At 35.4% G+C, this 19,867-nt stretch overlaps 1 protein-coding gene and 1 long non-coding RNA gene across 2 annotated transcripts in view; both read left to right on the forward strand.

Moving 5' to 3' along the window:
* The window catches only part of LOC129445104 (uncharacterized), a 70,156-nt gene extending 56,930 nt beyond the window's left edge, over window positions 1–13,226 (forward strand). Inside the window, exon 4 of the long non-coding RNA XR_008644713.2 lies at window positions 12,926–13,226. This is a non-coding gene — a long non-coding RNA (uncharacterized lncRNA). The remainder of the gene's footprint in view (window positions 1–12,925) is intronic.
* A 4,385-nt stretch (window positions 13,227–17,611) lies between these two features.
* LOC129445102 (small integral membrane protein 11) lies at window positions 17,612–19,592 on the forward strand. Its single transcript, XM_073866274.1, has 2 exons — window positions 17,612–17,762; window positions 19,149–19,592. Exons 1-2 carry the CDS (start codon window positions 17,748–17,750, stop codon window positions 19,335–19,337), a joined length of 204 nt encoding a protein of 67 aa, XP_073722375.1. The 5' UTR covers window positions 17,612–17,747; the 3' UTR covers window positions 19,338–19,592.
* Window positions 19,593–19,867: the final 275 nt, after the last annotated feature.

Consider the following 19,867-nt stretch of genomic DNA (forward strand, 5'->3'; position numbering starts at 1 on the left):
GAAAAACCCCCTAGGAGAAAAACCCCCGGACTTTTAGACGGGGAAAAAAAAGTCATAGGAGGAAAACTCACGGATTTCGACAAATAAGTTCGTGGTTTCTGTCCAAAAGTTTACGCAACGTTAAAATGTTACAAACGTGATAAACTTTAAGTAAACATTATATAGGATCATTGTGGTGAGAAAGGATAAAAGAGTGTGCTAGTCAGATCATTGCTAGTGGTTTCGGACCCAAAGCGGCGTCGTGTTCATCTTGAAAGAGCATTTATGGTGGTTGTATACATTTTGACAGATTTTGCACATCAAAGCTCCGTTTGATGGCAGCTAGAGAAGAGGTCCTTAACCACCGGACGGGTTGCCACCGGGTTGCAAGAACATCCTGAAAATATGTGTATAATAGCCACGCAATAGCTTACTCTGATATTTTGTCCTTTAAATGTGCAGTGTGTAAATTTTAGCGTCATCTAGTGGTGAGGTTGCAAATTGCAACCAACAGCTCAGTTCACAGCTCACCCCTTGCTTTTGAAACGCATAGAGAAGCTACGGTAGCCTACACAGGACAAACTTGTGATTGTTGGAGACAACTTAATATAAAAGTTTGTCCGTTAAGAGCTTCTGTAAAAACATGGCGGCACAAAATGGCGTCTTCCATGTTAGGGGACCCTCGGTGTATGTAGATAAAAATGCCTCATTCTAAGGTAATAAAAATATAATGGTTCATTATGAAAGGTCTTTATACACCCCTGATAATATAGTTTTGTATATTATTTTGCATTTCTGTCAAGAGATCCTTCTAAAAATTACACACTGCACCTTTAAATAACATCGATCATTTCTACAGAGCCGCTGTCTTTCTTTTTCTCTGTCTCTCTCTCTCTCTCTCTCTCTCTCTCTCTCTCTCTACCAGCGCATCAGCGTTTTGAGCATTCAAAGTTTTGAGCATATAGTACTTCTAAAACACAATCGATCAAAGAATTGCAGAGTTATGACTATGAATCATCTGCAAATGTACCTCGCAAATAATGTCAATACGTGAAGATATTCAACTCTGTAACATCGCAAATGACTGAAAACTTCAGAATTATCCAGCGATCGTGGCACCATAATAAACTAATAATATTTAACAGGTACACTTTTAACGTAGGTTTGAAAGGAACCAAAACATTTAGTCATGTGTCAATCATCATTGAAATCATATCGTAAACGGGAGTCTCCGTGCCTCGGCGGCCATATTACATACATCAACGCAACTTTGATCAAAGTTTAGTAGTTTACCATTTCCAGATTTATCCTGCCTTTCACACAGCTGTATCCCAGGTTTTCTTTGGATGTTAACCTGAGAACAATGGCTTTCTCCGTGAAGATGGATTTTTGCAGGCTAATGTCTCACATATTGAGCACTAAACTGTGGAATCGGCCTGCTACATTGAAACATAATCGAGATAAGCAACCTAAAACCAGGAACTTAGTGAACACAAACAGTAACATTAGGAACATAACATCCCCAGGTGTCTCTCCCAAGTACATCAAGCACGTGACATTGACTCGCTACTTTGCTTCATGAGCCTCTGTGAGCTGAAAGAATCCAACAGTACGGCGCGAGGAACGCTGAGGCCGAGGATACGGAGAGAAGTGGAAAAGTTTAGCCAGACAACAAGGAGGAGGTCGCAAAATTCACAGCGGCACACCCACTGTCCTTGGCTCTCGGCTCTTGATCTGGCCGTCCCAGTAGAGGTCGTTTTCTAAACAAGGGGTTTGTTTGTACACCTCAACGCTCATCACGTTCACATTGCTTTCATTTGAGGGTTGATATAATCATGTGGTGATTTGACAGAAGGGTGAGCTGTCATTGTACAATGTCATTTCCGAAAGGCAAGTCACGTATTAACGCGAGCTTTCAGAAGATAATCCCTGACACATACCAGGACATTTACTAACCCCTGAACAGATGGCAGCCTTATTAACATGCATTTATAACATGGAAAAAGTGCAATTATAATACAACATTGACTTTTATACCTGAGAGAGACACTTAAAAAAGAAGAAAGGTACATAACGGCAGCTGAATACTAACAAACCGGAAGATTCAATTGATTTATAGACTAAATACCAGATCTTAAATGTGACTCCTAATAGTCAACATAAAACATTATTTACAGCCCATTACAGGTTTTTTATTAAAATGCATGCACTGAAAAAAATGATTCATTGAATTTAATCTTTTCCCTTCAAGGTAAGTGGTTGCAATCAATCCACTTAAGCCACACTCAAACAAAAGTTTTATATTTCATTTTACGTTACTAATCTTTTTTGTTTAAATTTAGCTTAAACAAACTGATTGCAACCACTTACCTTAAAAAAATTGATTAAATTCAATGAATCATTTTTTTCAGTGTGTTTACCTGAGGCTATGCTATTCCATGGGATTTCTTTAGTCTCAAATTATAAATCTAGACGTATGTTTTACAGGCCCGTCGCCGGGGAGGGGGGCATTAGGGGGCAGTGCCCCCCCCAGATGACACAGCGTGCCCCCCAATTGTATAGTCAAACTTATTACACTGAAAAAAATGATTCATTAAATTTAATCAATTTTTTTAAGGTAAGTGGTTGCAATCAATTTATTTAAGCTACATTTAAGCAAAAGTTTTATATTTTATTTTACTTTACTAATCTTTTTTGTTTAAATGTGGCTTAAGTAAATTGATTGCAACCACTTTCCTTAAAAAAATTGATTAAATTCAATGAATCATTTTTTTTCAGTGTATTAAAGATTATTATATGACGTGCTTTAAAGCGATACAGCATTATGTAACGCAGGACTTTATTTTATGTATCAAGAATTGATTGGTTAATAAAAAGTATGCATTCCACACCAAAATACAATCAGGATTATAAATGCATGTTTGTTAAACCGGAACACAAGTTACACTTCCTTTTACTAGTCGCTGTTACTGGGTAGTTATACATTTAGGTACTTACTACAGGGTTAGGGTTTACTGTTAATTTACTGTATAAGACATCCTTGCATACCAGCAAGACCAGCATATGTTGTGTTTTGGTGCTGGTTTGCTAGTGAACACCAGCTAAACCATCATCAGCACCAGCATTAGCACCAGCTAAACCAGCGCCAAACCAGCATTAGCACCAGCTAAACCAGCACCAAACCAGTATTAGCACCAGCATCCCATGCTGATCATACAAGCAAGACCAGCATATGTTGTGTTTTGGTGCTGGTATGCTAGTGACCACCAGCTAAACCAGCATAGACCAGCATAATTTCCATGCTGGTCCATGCTGGTTTGATGCTGTTTTTTTCAGCAGGGCTGTATTTGAAAAACTAAATAAAGCCAATTTAATCCATGCTTATAATAACAAGCGCGGAATAACAAGGAGGGAACAAGTGATGGAAATATAATAGTACACACTTAAAAACATTGTAGATACATTTAACCCCTTAATAATGACATCCCTACCCAAACCTAACTCTAACCCCAACGCCAGGTGACAACTGTTTCTAACCCCAACGCCAGGTGACAACTGTTTAATTTCGCGTACACTGTTTAATTTCGCGTACACTGTTTAATTTTGCGTAATCTAACCCTAAACCGACGCGAAAATGGTAAGAAAATAGGAGAAGAGAATGCAACGGACGTAATAGTATTGAAGTCCCCAGTTCGTCAAAAAATGACGCGAAAGGTATACCCTCCGCGTCACATATTGACGAATGGTCAAGTGTCGTCAAATATTGACGACATGGGGTGAGACTGTGTTACAAAACTCCATTATTATGAACAGTAGTAAAACAGGACTGAAACTGCCTATATGTTTAATTGACGGATAATCCCTATTCTGATATGATGGATTATGGTTTATTTAAACACAATTCACCAAGCATTGTGCTGTTGTGTTAATACTACTACTAATAATGCGTGTAGTGTGATATGTTTCAAAGACATCCTCTGGTTTTACTCTTCAGTGCTTCATTCATGACAGAAGCGTATGTGCAGTAAAACCGATGCAAACAAATTAATCTCTGCCTAAAATCCTCCAGGCTGACTGAATCCTGCAGAGAGACTCAAGATATGATGTCTTAAAATAGACACAAATGAATGAAGGGGGGGGGGGGATTGCTAGAGATAGATAGAAAGAAAAAAGGGTGTGAGAGAATCTGGCAACATACATACACATACAAGTATTATATTTGAGATATACAGGAGCACAATTATTATTATTATCATACACAGCATCATATACAGCATCAGTGTCATGTACATTAACATGCGAACATACAACAATTGCTCAGGAATCATTATTAAAGTCTCAAATGTTTCTCCTGAAATGTTTTGAATTCACCAGGAGTTTGATTGATGGGTGACCTGGCCAATCAGATGATCTTTATTATGTGCGCCAATCAAACCACAGATGCCCGTAGGCTATAGCCTCGAACTTTATTTAGTTTACTTCATTCACTTAAAATTATACTTCAGATGCATATTGCTTTTGTCTGAAATTAACTCGTCATTTTTTCTAAAAACGTTTTTTTTTTACGTTAGTGCAGTTGGAGTGCTTTGGCTGACGTTGAACATAGAAAGAAGGGGCGGGGTCTTTGCGAAAGGTCAATAGTGAAGGTACAGTACAGTAACGACTGCTGAAACGGTCTATAGCAAAAGTGTAGTGGACGCTGACGCGCGAATGCATTCTCTGGACTTCTCTCAAGCGGAGGTGTCCGCCTTCCGATTGGTTGCCGCAGAACGTTTCCGCCTTCCGATTGGTTGCCGCCGAACTACGTCATAGCTCATTACCATAAAGTTGAACTGATTTCAACTCTCCTTGATGCACACACCATCCTCGCTGCTGTCTCTCATTGAAAATGAATGACTTCCGGAGAGCTTTAAATGGACCAATCAGATCATTGGGTTCAAATCAATTAAAGTTCTTGTTGACATCTTGGCAAATCTGAGCATAGTTTGAGATATCGTTGAGATCTTCTCTTAAGCTCTTGCAGTGACATGCGTTCTCACGATATACGTTGGATAAAGTCTCCAGTTTACATTTATATTAAATGTATGCATTTTGCTGAAGCTTTTATCCAAAGCGACTTATACTGTGCCTAATTTAAACATTTCTCGTAATATGTACATACTGTACGTGTTTCCTGGGGTTGAACCCATGACCTTTGTAATGCTAATGCAAGGTTAGTCTACACGGTCAGAGAAAATGGTCAAAAATGGTCCCAAGCTGTCCCTGGGGAACCTCTTTAAAGGTCCTAATATGTACCATTGAGGCACAGATATACATTTACATGCAAAAGATGCAAAGATGAGAGCAAGGGATCATTTTTTGACAATTTTTTTCTGACAGTATACCCACTGATCTACATTAACACCGATTGCCACATTAAAATCCCTTTTTGCACTTTACAGCTGTCACAGATGCAGATAATGTATGACGCAGATGTGGATCAAATATTTTTGCACAGTGATTTGGATCCACGTGATTGCTCTTTATGTAAGAGGTGAAGTGGACAGCCGTGCGGATCACCCAACACTAAGCCGAAGTTTCGAGCGCGAGCATCCAGACACGACTGGCCTCTGTTCACCAAACCCTCTTGACAACCTGCTGTTGCTAGGCAACCAGCGTGCATGCCAAAGAGCACGCTTTAAAGATTATCGCCCGCAATCCATGAGGCTCAAACATCTTTTCAATTACACTGCGACACAAGGGCTGCAATCAGAACATTGTTTTCCTTGAGAGCACCGTGACAGTAAAGAGCAGCATGCAAACAGAAAGTTTACATTCAACTTCACCACGTCGCATTCCCAACACATTAACGTTCGTAGATTAGATCCGCATGGAAGGTTTTTCCATTCATGCAGAAAACACGGGTTAGCGGACACAGGGTAAATCCAACCTCTAATAACGTCTGTGGATCATTTAACACGCTCCAAATGATTATTGCATTACGGGGGTTTTAACATGCATGCTTACCTGAGGCAAGCAATACCATGAGACTTCATTAGTCCCAAGTATTTAAAAATATATTTTACAAGTAAATAAAGGTTTTATTTTTTAATAACATGTCAGTGATGCATGCCAAAGGCTTTCTAAGAAAGTCACGTCAGCGCGCGCCATGTTTGCAACTCCTTCAGGTCTTGCTAAAGCTAAAGCAAGACTTGTCAGATAGTGTGCATGCTCATGCTATTTTTTCATTGACGATTGACTCTTTTTACTGGAAGGCTGGACTGTTACGATCTCCCCCATTTATATCAATACCAGTAATGCATCTTCTTAATATTAAATATCATTGTGCATGCACATGCATGCAAAAGTGATGTTTGATAAGGCGCCTTTACAAAAATTACACATGGTTTTACTACAAAAAATAAAAATAGCGATGTAAAACTTTGTTTTTGCCAGTCGTAATCAAAAACATGGTTGCATTTTCTAGAAAAGCCCACCTTAAAATTTCTAATTTGGTTCAATGTGAGATGATTTTATAAAGTTTACATAGTGTTTGGTTTTGTTTAAATCACTGTACACACAGTAAGAAAGAGCAACAGTAATATTTGCAGCTCTTCTTGCTTTAAATAGATGCATGTTAGTCTCGCTCTCATAGACGTCTGTTCCTTAATGTCTTCTGTTTGTTTCTTCTCTTGGGATTAAACTCTCTGTTCAGTGCAGCTGTCCTACAGCTGTCATTACTGTATATTTATATCTGTAAAGATAACATGAAAAACACTAGAGACAACTTCAATCAAACACGTTTGTTCTACGTCAGTAGTTGAATCATTCTTGTTACTGGAGGACAACCCAGTTTTAGATTTCTTCCTTGTATCTGACACATGCATTTCAGTCTTATAACAAGTTTACTGAAGAGCCCAAAGTCGATATGTTGATGTACTTTTAATAGTTTACAAAAAGTAAAGTCACCTACAGAAATACTAGCCAAAAATAAAGATTTGAATGACTGATACTGATGAATGTCCTTTTATTTCTTTAATTACTAAGTAGCTCATTCTCAGGACCTCATTATCGAGAATCCTCTTTGCTTTATGTTAGGGGTTATTTTGTAATAATAAGGGTCTAAAGGTCCATTATCTCAAACCTCACAGCCGTATATGAGATAACTGCAGAATATTTGGAGAACGGGTTGATTTTGGTCTATTATAAAAGTTTTTGAAACACAACTGTCAGTCTGATTTTTAAGGTCAAATACGTGATGTCTGAGAAACAGCCACCGGTTTAATGAGGTCAGATGGTTCAGACGCAACTGATGTGATCTGTCAATCAAAAATGATGAGAAAGAGAGATCACTATAAGAGCCAAGAGACCAATGATCATCCAAAAACGGGGACATGATCTTTTGACTAACAGTATGGCAGGTCTTGGTATCATTAATACATCCTGCAAGCTTCACAGCTTAAAACGGCCTCCTTACAGTTACGAAAGAACTTATTTATCGTTCTCCAGAAGAAAAAAAACGACACTGACGTCAGATAGAAATAGATTGTTTATTTTTAATGAATGAAGTGTCATATTAGCGCTGACCTACAGTACTGTATGTGCCTATACGGTTCAGCAAACTTTAAGTAACGCATTTCATTTAAATACTATTTTACAACTGGTAATGACTGGTTTATTCATGAGTTTTGAATTACATCCCGTAAGACGCAAGTGGGAGGTCTGATAACATTATATATACTGTACACTACACAAGAGCATATGTGTTAAAAATGCTGGTATTGCACACTAATCTGTGCTTGTAGTTGCTGGAAATAATTGCGTTATTTAGGGTGCAATTCTCTGTTTAAAAGAGGAAAAACACTGCGGTTGTTGTGCTTGTTTGGGTGCCTGCGACATGAATTAAAAACACAATGTGCTTTAAAGACTGTTTAAGAAGCTGTAGTGAAACTGCATAGTAGCCACAACATGTAGGCTGTCAATCATAAAAGTGGGCGGGACATCGAGCCAGGTGGAACGCTCTTAAAGTGGAAACACACAAATCAGAGGATGAATAACAGGGTCATAAATTATTTTATTTTATGTTTTTTTTTTTTGGCAGAAAACATGAGTTATGTTATAAGTACACCCAAGGGAACATAATAAAATTATAAAAAAACACGTCACTGCCCATTTAACACACAATGTGAAAAGATTACACAACATTCTCTGTTCTCTTTTTACAACCTCAAGGTTTTCTCTATGAGTCACATAAATAAAGAGACTTAATTACAGTTTTTATGTTATATTATAACTGTGTCTTCACAATGAGCTACTCTCACTGTCATCAGTAAACCGATGAACCCTAAGAAACATGACAACTACTTGAATCACATTTTACCCTAAAATCAAAAGAAATAATACTGATAGACTAAGCAGATTATCATTGGGAACATTGCCAGATTATAGCTACAGATTCACTGATTACAGTAACGAGACTTTGATGAGAACACTGCTTTAATTTGATTTAATTGCAAAATTAAACTTAACTCTTTCGCCGCCAGATATCTCGTCCATCAAGAGAAAACGTTTCCCTGCAAAATGACGAGTATTTCCGGCTTTCCGCAATACCACTATTATCCACCAGGCGGCGCCCCTCCGCAACTTTTTAAACTGTGTCTGTTTTTTAAAGATCGCTCCGAATGGGATCTCTATGAAAAGTCCATCACACAAATGCAATTATCTCTGCTTTTTGCGCAAAATGTGGTATTTTGCAGAAACCTCAAGAGCTGATTACAAAAGAACTACTGAAGGTAGGATGAAACATTATTTTTTGTTTGAAAGCAGAGGGTCTGTTCTTTCATTTGGTATATTGTATGTTTATATATTTAAAGAAAAACATTTTCTGGATTAAACTTTTGTGAAAAGCATGAAAAACGCTGGCGCTGGCTGGCAACTTTTTTTTAAAAACGCTGGCGGCGAAAGAGTTAAAGGTGAGATATGACATGAATGTTTTTATAAGGTTCATCATCATGTAGTGATTTTACCCTCGAGTTACACCAGAAAAGACTAATCTCTGTGTTACATCTCTAAGGGATTACATAACACAAGCATGTTTTATATCTGAGCATCTGTATGTGAAATACACTACTGATGCATTTTCATGAAACTTTAATGATCATCCATGTGATTCATGTGAAGCTTGTTACTAGATATCTTTTCACCAGAAAGATCAAACAAAAATAAATGTTTGACTGGCAAAAATATTAAAGCATTTAAAAAAGTGAGATTTGCATTATAAGATTTTCCAAGTTAGCTAATTATTGTCAACAAATTTTGGGGCATTATATAAAAGGAAAATAAAGTTTTATTTGAAAGTTATTTGTTTTTCTGGTTTAGAAATATTTCACATATGGAAGCAAAATCCCAGCAAGCACAAGTCGTCATTTTACTGTCTAGGTTGATATAGACCCGGTAGGTCCAGCTATGAGTAAACCACTATTTGTTTATTTTATTCCAATTTTTGGGCGGCTATGGTTAAATTTTTACTGACAGCCCAAATTTTTTTAGCCTAGACATCTGTGTTTGGATGGCTATTTGGCATCTTTTAATTCTTTTAAATACCATTTCACCAACACCAACGATCTCATGGCAAGTCATATGTATTTTACGAGATGGCTAATTCGTACAACCACATTTCTATGTTTTTGTTCGATTTGCTTTCGCCCCTGTGACGTTGGGGTTGGAGGTGGGGTTTCAATACTATATTTTTTTAATATGGTAATTCACTTTGTACAAATTCATAGGTATTAGCTAACTTATAAAATACTTATGAATTCCAATGAGTTCAGGCTGGTTTCACTCTTCTATAAACTCTTTTCCCGACATTGACGAGTTATCTTGTCAATTACGAGAAAACATTTCCCTGCCAATGAAGTTTTTAGGGTAATCTGTCTGTATATCCACTATTATCCACTAGATGGCACTCTTACCCAATTTATTAAAACTGAAGCAAAAACTAATTTGACAAATTTTAAACTCTGTGTATGTTTTGATAATCGTTCTTAATCTGATCTCTTACAAAAGTCCTTTACAAAAATGCAATTATTTCAGCTTTTTGCTCAAAAATTTGTATTTTCGAAGAAACCTACCCATATTTAAGAGCTTATAAAAAGAGAACATATGAAACATTTTTTTCCCGTTTTGTTTGTTTGTTTGAAAGCAGAGGGTCTGTATTTTCATTTGATATATTTGTATGTTTATATATTTAAAGAAGAACATTTTCCTGGTAAAGTATTGAAGTATTAAATAATAAGGAGTGATATTTTGAAGAAACAGTCTGAATTAATCATCTTTTTCTCTTTATCTTCATTAGAATGATCACCAGCAGACTTTCTTTTTAATGACAATTATTATATAACACATAATGTGACAAACAAAAGTACAGTTCTTCACCTCTCTGCACGACTCTCTTTCACACAACACACGCAGATAAACATGTGAATCTTTATAATTATGATTTAATGTTCCTCTGGAGACTGAATATAAAGGAAGTAGTACTGTGTCATGTCACGTCTCTAAAGTCATTTAGCATCTGTGAATGTGCACAGAAACCGTCTGACCCCAACGTTAGAGGATCTATTAAAAGAAGCGCTGTGGTTTATCATTCGTCCGATCTGATATTATTTTAACATAGCTTTATCAAAATGATCATCTCAAACAAATCTCTTTGTGAACTGTTGTATTGTGCTATTTTAAAATGCTTTCCAGAATAATCTCTTCACCATTCACTATTGTATAAAGTAATCTGAAAAGCTGGTTTTACATCACAGCATCTTTGAGCATCACATGCTGCTCTTCACAAGAAAGTGTTTCTTACACATGACGGCAGTCCTTGGTGTTCTTCAAATGGGGTCAAGCTGATGTAGAGACTCCGTATGGGCTTTCTGTAGCTGTTAGATTGAAGAATAGAAATACTCTTAGATTCACATTCATTTATTTATCACACAACTACAGAATGAAAGTTGACATCTGTGTTATAAATACATGCATGAGATACCAATTATGCAAAATAACACATTTTTGGCCATTTTTATAGTTACTGTGTAGGGCTGTCAAAAGATTAATTGCAGACAAAATAAAAGTTTGTTTTTGCATAATATATGTATGTGCACTGTGTGTAATTATTTATATATATTTTTTTATATATTTGAAATTATATATAAATGTAAAAAAATATACATAAATAAAAATGTTTTGTGTGTATTTTACACATGATAATTACAAAGAATACACAAATATATTATGCATACTATTATATGCAAACTATTTCTAAAAGGCAAAGACATTTTAATCACATGACCTCATTATGTTGCTTCTTAATCCATCAAGACATCCAATAATCATTTTTCTAAAAAAAATCATCTTTTTAAAGCATTTCAAATGCTTCATTTTATTTAATATTTCATTTTATGTCTCTGTCAATCACTCAAGACATTTTTATTTATTGCGCTGGATACAGAAGGTCAAGTTGAACACATTTCATGCCTGTTTGCAAATGAAGTAGGTCATATTGGGTTATTCAATGCATACAAAAGATTCACATTGAGTGCACAATATTTTCTAGCCTTTTCTGCAGATTTAACACTGGCAGTACGTTTGCACGCTACTCTGAACACATACATGAACTGACAGCACTGATAATGAACATCATATATGACGTAAGGTTATATAACACCCGTACTAGCACAGACTGTTTCCCTGCATACTGCATCATAAGTCACGTGCGGGGCTTCTCACAGTCCTCTCTTGCCAACCTGTAGAGAAATCATTTATCAAATAAATTATATGCATACCCCAAGTCGAATTAACATTCACACTAAAACTGTAATTAGCCACTTGTGGCCTAAAGACAAATTGTCTGAATTGAATTAATTGAGTTTTTTAATCATTCGGACGCTCCTCGTGACACACAGCGATTCAGTATGAGTGCAATGAGAAAATGTTTCATATTTCAATCAAAACAAACGTTTGCTCATTTATAAGACTTGATGGTCGCATCATGATTTTATCCGCCTTACCAGGTGCATAGCAACACCCTAGCAACCACCTAGAACACCTTAGCATCCGCATCATAACATCTTTTCTCCAATCACTACATCCCCGCATCATTACAGCGAAGAAATGTAAAAATCTTATACAGAGGTAACATTGCTGGAGCAATATGGTGCTCATTATGATCATGCAGGACTTATGAAACAGCTGCGTGCCGTACATCATCAGATTTTGTGTTGATATCTGTTGTGCATGTGACCTCGTGTTTGCTCTTTCTGAGTCTCTGGACGAGATATGGATCAGCTCTGGATGTGTTTGAGAGCTCACACTGCTAAATAAACCCAAGCAAGTGAACTACACTCGAGTCTAAAGATGTCTGAAGTGGATGAGGATATTGGTGGGACCGATCTGTCTACACTGACATCGGTTCAAACATTTCATATTATGATTGTAGTGAATGATCATAAAATTGATATTAAATATGATAACTAAGCAAATGTAATGAGAAAGGATGAGACTTGATTTTATGTATTATAGACTATAAAAATATCTCTATATGACAGATATATAGATGGATTGGTTGAAAAGTAAGAATACTTGATTTTTTAAAACTTTAACCCCATAGCGGTTACAGTAAGCTCCAAAATTTGTGTGATTGCCTGGGCAATGTGTAGAGGTAAGATAACCAAAGTAGGTCAGAAGAGATGTTGGATTTTTTATGAAGTATCCCTTTATTTATTTTACCATGAATACCTTTGTTGTTTAAATATTGTAAAATCTGGAACAGGAATTGCTTGGGTCTCTGTGGTAAGTTTAGCTTTATAACTAACATGCACACAAGTTAATATTAGTCTTATTGTGCCAGACTGGTTGATGGTGGCGTTATGACCCATTTTGGTATGAAATTCTTAACTTAATTTGTCTTTTCCGGCAGAGCCCAGGTGCAGATCAGACACGACCCACAAAGACTGAAACATCAGGAGGGCATCACACCCCCAGAGATCTGTGTGTTAAAACCACACGTGCAAACTCATTGACCCACTGGAATTCATCTGATTCCCTTATGACATATACACAAACAAATACACACATACTGTATATAATAATAGAATAGAAAATAGCTTTCAGAAGATTTTTTAATTTGGATCACAATAAAGAAAGCACAAAAGTGACAGACATTGTGATTTTCTTTACCAAAATCTGTAATGAAAATTTTAGATTTCACATCAACACTCAACTCATTTAAAACCAAATTATGAGAAAGTTATTGCTTTATGTCAACATTTTTTTTAAAGGCTATATGCTCAGAGATGTTGAAATAGTATTAAACTATGAAAAGTAGTTGTACATGTTTAGTGTATAGCATAAAATGTACAGCACATATATCCCAAATAAATGTCTATAATAACTTTTCATCACATAATCCAGGACTTAGAGATACTTTTGAAAGTTTTCTTTGATACATAATGATAATCACCTCTCTGATGTAAACACAAATGATGTAACAGTATAACATTACAACCCATATGGCAAAAATATATATTTTTAAATCATAAATATTAAAAAAGGCCAAAAAATACATTTACTGAAATATGTTTTGGAATATGTTTACAAAAATATATTTTTACCAATATATTTTTGTAAATTTTGAAATATATTTTATAAATAAATCCTTTAAAATACTGTATATATTTAGACCTCCATATTCAAGGAAATATATTCATTTGTTTATGTTACAAACCTTTATCAAATTAATTTGTATTTACTATATATTTACAATACATTTTGGCCAAGAATACTTGGTCTTGAAATACATTTGAAATATATGATGATATCTAATATATTTTCAAATTGAAAATTATATTTAATTAAGCTTTATTTTCTATGATATGCATTTAGTGTATATTTAAAACATTTTTGTCTAGAGAAATTTATTTTCTTGCGGAGCAGAACAGGAAATCTTAAATTATTATTTCTGGAATTGCAAGAAATATTTTTAAAAATGACACACCAGTTAGTTATCACAAGCTGCGGGTCTATATGGCATAACCATGTCAGCGTAGTTTCTACTAGAGTTTTGGATTACATTATCAAGCATTACGTTGACTTCAAAGGCATCATATGAAATGATGGAGCACCTCACCTGCTAAAAGCTCTCCAACATGACACAATCATGACACATTATGTAAAGTACCAAAGAGCCTTATTCCCATTACAACGGCCCACATATAACACATGCTTCATGAGATCTGTGCTTTGATCGTGTGCTCTTTAAGGTGGGAGTGATCGATTACAATCCCACAACACACACACGTGTGGTATTTTCACATTATGGCTTACATCCAACTCAACAGCACCAAGTCCAACATGGGACATTTTAAAATAAAATTGCTGCCCACATTTTGTGACATATAGTTCTTTGCTTTAAAAATTAAAGATGCTTCACAAAGTTCTTATGGCAACACTGTGAAGAACCTTTTAAGCACCTTCATTTTTGTGTTTGAGGCTTCGGTGTAGCTCTCCAATCTCCCTTTGCTCACCCTTGCTAAACAAAAACATCTCAGCTGAACAAACTGGCAGATGTTGTTTTGCAAAGATTAAAAAGGCCCCAGTTTCCCAGAATCCAGTGTTATTTTACCCAGCATGCCAAGCGCTTGTATGCCTGTTGAGAGAGGTGGCCTGTGGAGTGAAGGGGGCGAGCAAGGTCAGCAAATCGAGATCGCAAGACATTCTGCACTTGTCTCACCTTTCTCTCTCTTTTCTGTTTCTCTCTCTCTCTCTCTCTTTTCAAGTGTTTTTTCAGATGGACTAAGGAACTCTTCCTCCTACATTCACACCCACCATCAGTCATTAACGCTCCACTTTACGACTGGTGATGCTCAACGCTTCAGGCCATTGATAATCATCTGAACGCATCTGAAATGTCCTCAACTATTTGAAAAATCTGAAATGCAAATTGATAAATCTTCGTGTGGGTTGATAAAAATCCATCTCTATACTGAAGCTCTTGACAGCCCTGATGAAAACACCAGTAAATCTGGTTAACGTGACAGCATATGCTCTGTCAATCAGAAAGATAAACCAGTTTTATCATTAAGACCATACTGGTTGATCATCTTTACTAGTTAAGTTTTGTTTTGGTGCCAATCCACTAGTTGAGCAGCAAGTATTCATGTGAATGATAACATGTAGCATCATTGTTTCAATCTCTGTGTTACATTCGCCTTTCAAATATTGCTCTTTGAATTCATTTTCCCTTTCAGTGACACAACACTTTAAAAATTGAAAGCTAATATTTGACATTTTCTGAAACCTCTATCGCACATTGTAGGCTGTTTGTGGGCTGTTGTTTTATAGTTATTTTTATCCTGTTGCTATGCAGTTGCTAGGGTATTTCAGCAATATTTACCTCCTGGGTAAATACACTGTACATTGACCTGCATCTGCAAATACAATTCTGTGTTATTTTGAGAACAAGTTTATCTTATTTAGATTTAATCTTTGTACATCTCTTTAGATTTTACATGTAGATTACATCCTTCAATGCCAATTAGCATCAAAACTAGATGACAATGTGTGTGTGTGTGTGTGTGTGTGTGTGTGTGTGTGTGTCATTATCCAGACATTGTCCATTGCACACCAGAGTGAATCTGTAAAGTGTTCATGTCTGGACAATTTAATTTTATTCAGCCAAATATCTGTCTTGTAGATTTGCAGCTGATGTCTCTTTTGCTCGTTAAACTCTTTCCTGTGGGATCTCAATTATTCAGTACCTTCAGCCTTTTATACTGGATTACATAATGCACAAACAAAGGTTGAAGATTTTAAAGATATAAAGCATCTCATCTTTCCATCTAGCTATTTAATCTGGCACATTATTCAAAAGGTCTTAGGACTTATATGTCATCTTCCATATAATGATAGCATTGAAGAACACTTTGCTCGACTTAAAAGTCAAAGACCTCAGTGCTTAAAGTGAACAGTGTGTATAATCACAGTCACTCACTCTTCACAACAGCCATATGCATCTCCATATCTGAAATGACAAGAGGATTATGGGTAAATTGCATGAAATATTATTAGGAAGTTATGCCCTGCGATCTGAAATGCTAAACTCATGCTAAATCTATTTAAAACAGTTTTTCTTATGTCACACAAATGTGAAACAGTGACCAGATACAGGACCCAAGTTACACATCTTCTTTTATAAATATATCAATCCAGAATGATAAATGATTTAAAAAAAATAAAATTCATATGCTTGACTCAACTACCCATATGAGAGAGAAGGAGAGAGAGACAAAGGGTAGAGAAAGAGATTTTAGGCTAATACAGTATTAAAATACCCCCACCAACCCAGTATCTTTATGTTATAGCGCCCTCTTCAGTGCTAAACAAGCATTTATTTTAATAAATCACCAGGAATGTGAACGAAACACGTTTTCCTCTCACTCAAAACACAAAAGAGCCTTTACTCCAAAAGCAAAAGAGGTCAACTTTAAAATTTTAAATCATATTTATCATTTTTTTTGGAAAACAATGATTTACAATTGGTTATCAAATTCTTGATCTGACTGTCTTGCAAAGTTGTTCTTTATTCATAAATGTACATGGTAGAAGTCAAAGCCCAACTCTAAACAGTGGTTAAATAAGATTAAACTTTTACACAAATTCTTAAAATTTGTTAATAATAAGAAAGCCCTTAAATTGATTTAACTTTTTGATGAATACAAGCTAATATGAGGAAGCCTCTTTTATAGTATTTTTGTGATGTTAATGTTTTTTTTGTTGTTGTTTTTTTACTATAATTTGTTCAATGTTTGGTTTTATTTTGTATTTATGTAATTTCCAATTATGGTATGCTCAACCAAAAGCTGATCGATACTTGTATATATTAATTGTCGTAATCAAATGCCTTGATTGTTTGTAAAGTTTAAGTAATTAAAAAAAACATACAAAAGCACTATATTATATTAAACAAATACCTAAAAAAATGTATTTAAAAATGAATTATATTAAACAAGCATATAAAATCCACATCTATAAATAGAAAATTAAAAAAGACATAAAATGAAACAAATGTGTTTATCATATTCCTACGACTGTACCTTTAAATTAAGAATTTTTTTGATTGGTTGTTTTATTCTCACGTGACTTAACTCGTAGCAGTCGATGACGCAACACGGTGCTTCCTCTAGGAGGCGCTGGGCGGATCAGAAAGCAAATCATTCATTAAGATGCATTTAACTCTCGGTACGATTTTTGTAGTAATCGTTCGCTTTTGTTACCATAAACACATGCAATAATAATAATAATAATAATAAAAATAGCCAAGGAGTATACATAAAATACTTTTTATTTCAAGATACACCCAGTAAATCGCAAACCTCTGTGATTGGTCCTTTCTGACCAACGCATTTAAAAGTAAGGGGAATCACAAGACAACGTCATCTGTGTCCGCGTCAGCAGCTTACTAAAAAAACATTTCATTAATAATACAGAACTTTAATAGACGTAAAATTAAAAATTAAAACAGCAAAGAGTTACTATAAAATTATTGTTCTAATAAGTACAATTTCCGGGCCACTTAAAATGGACGTCTTAGCACTGATTTCCTTTCTACCGATTTTATTTTCTAGGTCTGCGCCCCGCCTCCAGGTTTCATTTTACTGACCCATGTGAAGATGTTGAAATAGATAAACCAGTTCAGTGTGTCGTAAGAAACAGTTTGTCTTCATAGTATAGAAGAAAGCATCATGATCAACTGGCGGGTAAGTCACGCGTACATATACTCAATATTTTTGAATATGTTGCAATATGTTAGCCTCTCGCTAGTTAAAATACGTCGTTGGTTATTACCATAGTAAAGTACCATGGTAATCATTTTTGGTCATCTACATTGTCAATAAAATGCGGGTACATACCTTACGATTACGATTTATATGTATAACGGTATTTATATGGTACAATACTATAGTACATTTACAAAACACATGGCGCATGCCCAAAGACATAACTTAGGCTTTACATGTTGCATATATAAAAATGAATAGCAGGGTAAAGTTACATTATTTTGTATTTATTGTTAAGGTATTCTGCAGTGCATTATACTTCTCATTAAACAGTGTAAACTGTATCAGTACCGTGGTAACGTGTGTAAACAGCTGCTCTTGTCATACCTCCCCCCTCCATAGAGACCCTATGAGTTTTCCTGAAGCTTCTAGACTTAGACATTGGAGGAAGGTCTTACTAGACATCAATTACATTTGTCTAGTAAGGAGTTGATATCAATTAAAAAAATAAAGTTAAAAGGGCTTAAAGGTGCCATATAATGTAAAACTGTATTTTAGGCATAGATGAATAATAAGAGCTCTGTACATGGTAATGACATATCATGAGCGTCAAACATGATTGTTTCCTCCTTCTTATGTAAACCTCATGCATGCAAAAGACCGACTGCTGGAAAACAGACCAATCTCAACATAACACCAACTGTGACATTACAGTCCAGATGTACACCACAACATTACATTACACATTAAATTAATTACAATGCTATATGCTAGTTAATGCTATATGCTAGCGTTTCGGCTGAAGTTCTACTATTGACGTTACAGTTATGTTTTGCAGGTCCATACTGAATAAAAAAAACACAAACTTACCACTCAGAAACATCCATTAACAATCTCCAAACAATTGATTATTTCTAAAAATCTGATACAGACTTAAACATAAGATGTTTACACACACACAGAGCTACTGAAGGAGAAACAGCCAATCAGAGCTGAGCTCAACATTATTATTCATGACCCTTTCAAATAAGGTTAATAATAGACCATTTCATTCTAAAGGCAAATCCTAAGGCTGTAAATGGGCATGGAAAACTGTTTCTGGATCATTTTTTGCACTTTATAAAGTCACAGACCTTATGTAGATATCAGAGAACAATTTAACAGATTATTACAATGCATTCTTTGGCACCTTTAAGTTCTTACAACTTTATTTTTTATAATTTATAGCAACTTCTAACTAGTCACAAAAGATTAAATGACTTGTTAAAGTTGCTTAAACTGTAGTACATTTTTACAGTATCCAGATATTTGTCTGTAAATCTGACTGAATATTGTGTGTTGATCTTATTGCCTTGTGTGTTTCAGGCTCTTGATAACGTCCCTTTACTGTTGTACATACTGGCAGCAAAAACACTGCTGCTGTGTTTGGCTTTTGCTGGAGCGAAGATTTATCAGAGTAGGAAAGCAGATGCCGCCCTTAAACAACAGATGGAAATGAAGAAAAAACTCGCACAGCAAACGCAAGAAATCATTGATAATAAGAAGGATGATTGACATGTTGGTCAAGTTATGAGCAGGAGATCTGGGTGTCAAAGTTACATAACATTAATGATAAATATAATGGTAATTTTAACATACTTTGTCTCGTTGTGTTTCAGGAGAGTATCAGTGTGCCGTGTGAAGACATCTGTTGTGGCTTCAGCTGTCCAACTCTCAGCTGCTTATCTGGACAACATGCTTTACTGATTTTCGATACTCAGATTTTATTTATTACCTCTGAAGTTTGTAATAAAAAATGTTTTATATGTATTTTGTGTCTACTGTGTGTTCTGGAAGCTAACCGACAACTGACTTTAATTTAGTTCAGGGGTTCTCAAACTTTTTGGGGCCAGGGACTCCTACAGGGCAGGAACATTTCCAAGGAATGCTTAACAATTAATATTTGCTTAAAAATGCCATAGATTAAAAAGGTACTGCAGACTGAAAGGTAAGAAAGAAAGAAAGGAGAAGATAATTTACATTTTTTGTCAAAACATGTTTATTATTATGTTATCATGTTTTTATTGTGCTACTTAGCTGTATTT

Source organism: Misgurnus anguillicaudatus, chromosome 3 (assembly GCF_027580225.2).
Source record: "Misgurnus anguillicaudatus chromosome 3, ASM2758022v2, whole genome shotgun sequence".
Lineage (NCBI taxonomy): Eukaryota > Metazoa > Chordata > Actinopteri > Cypriniformes > Cobitidae > Misgurnus > Misgurnus anguillicaudatus.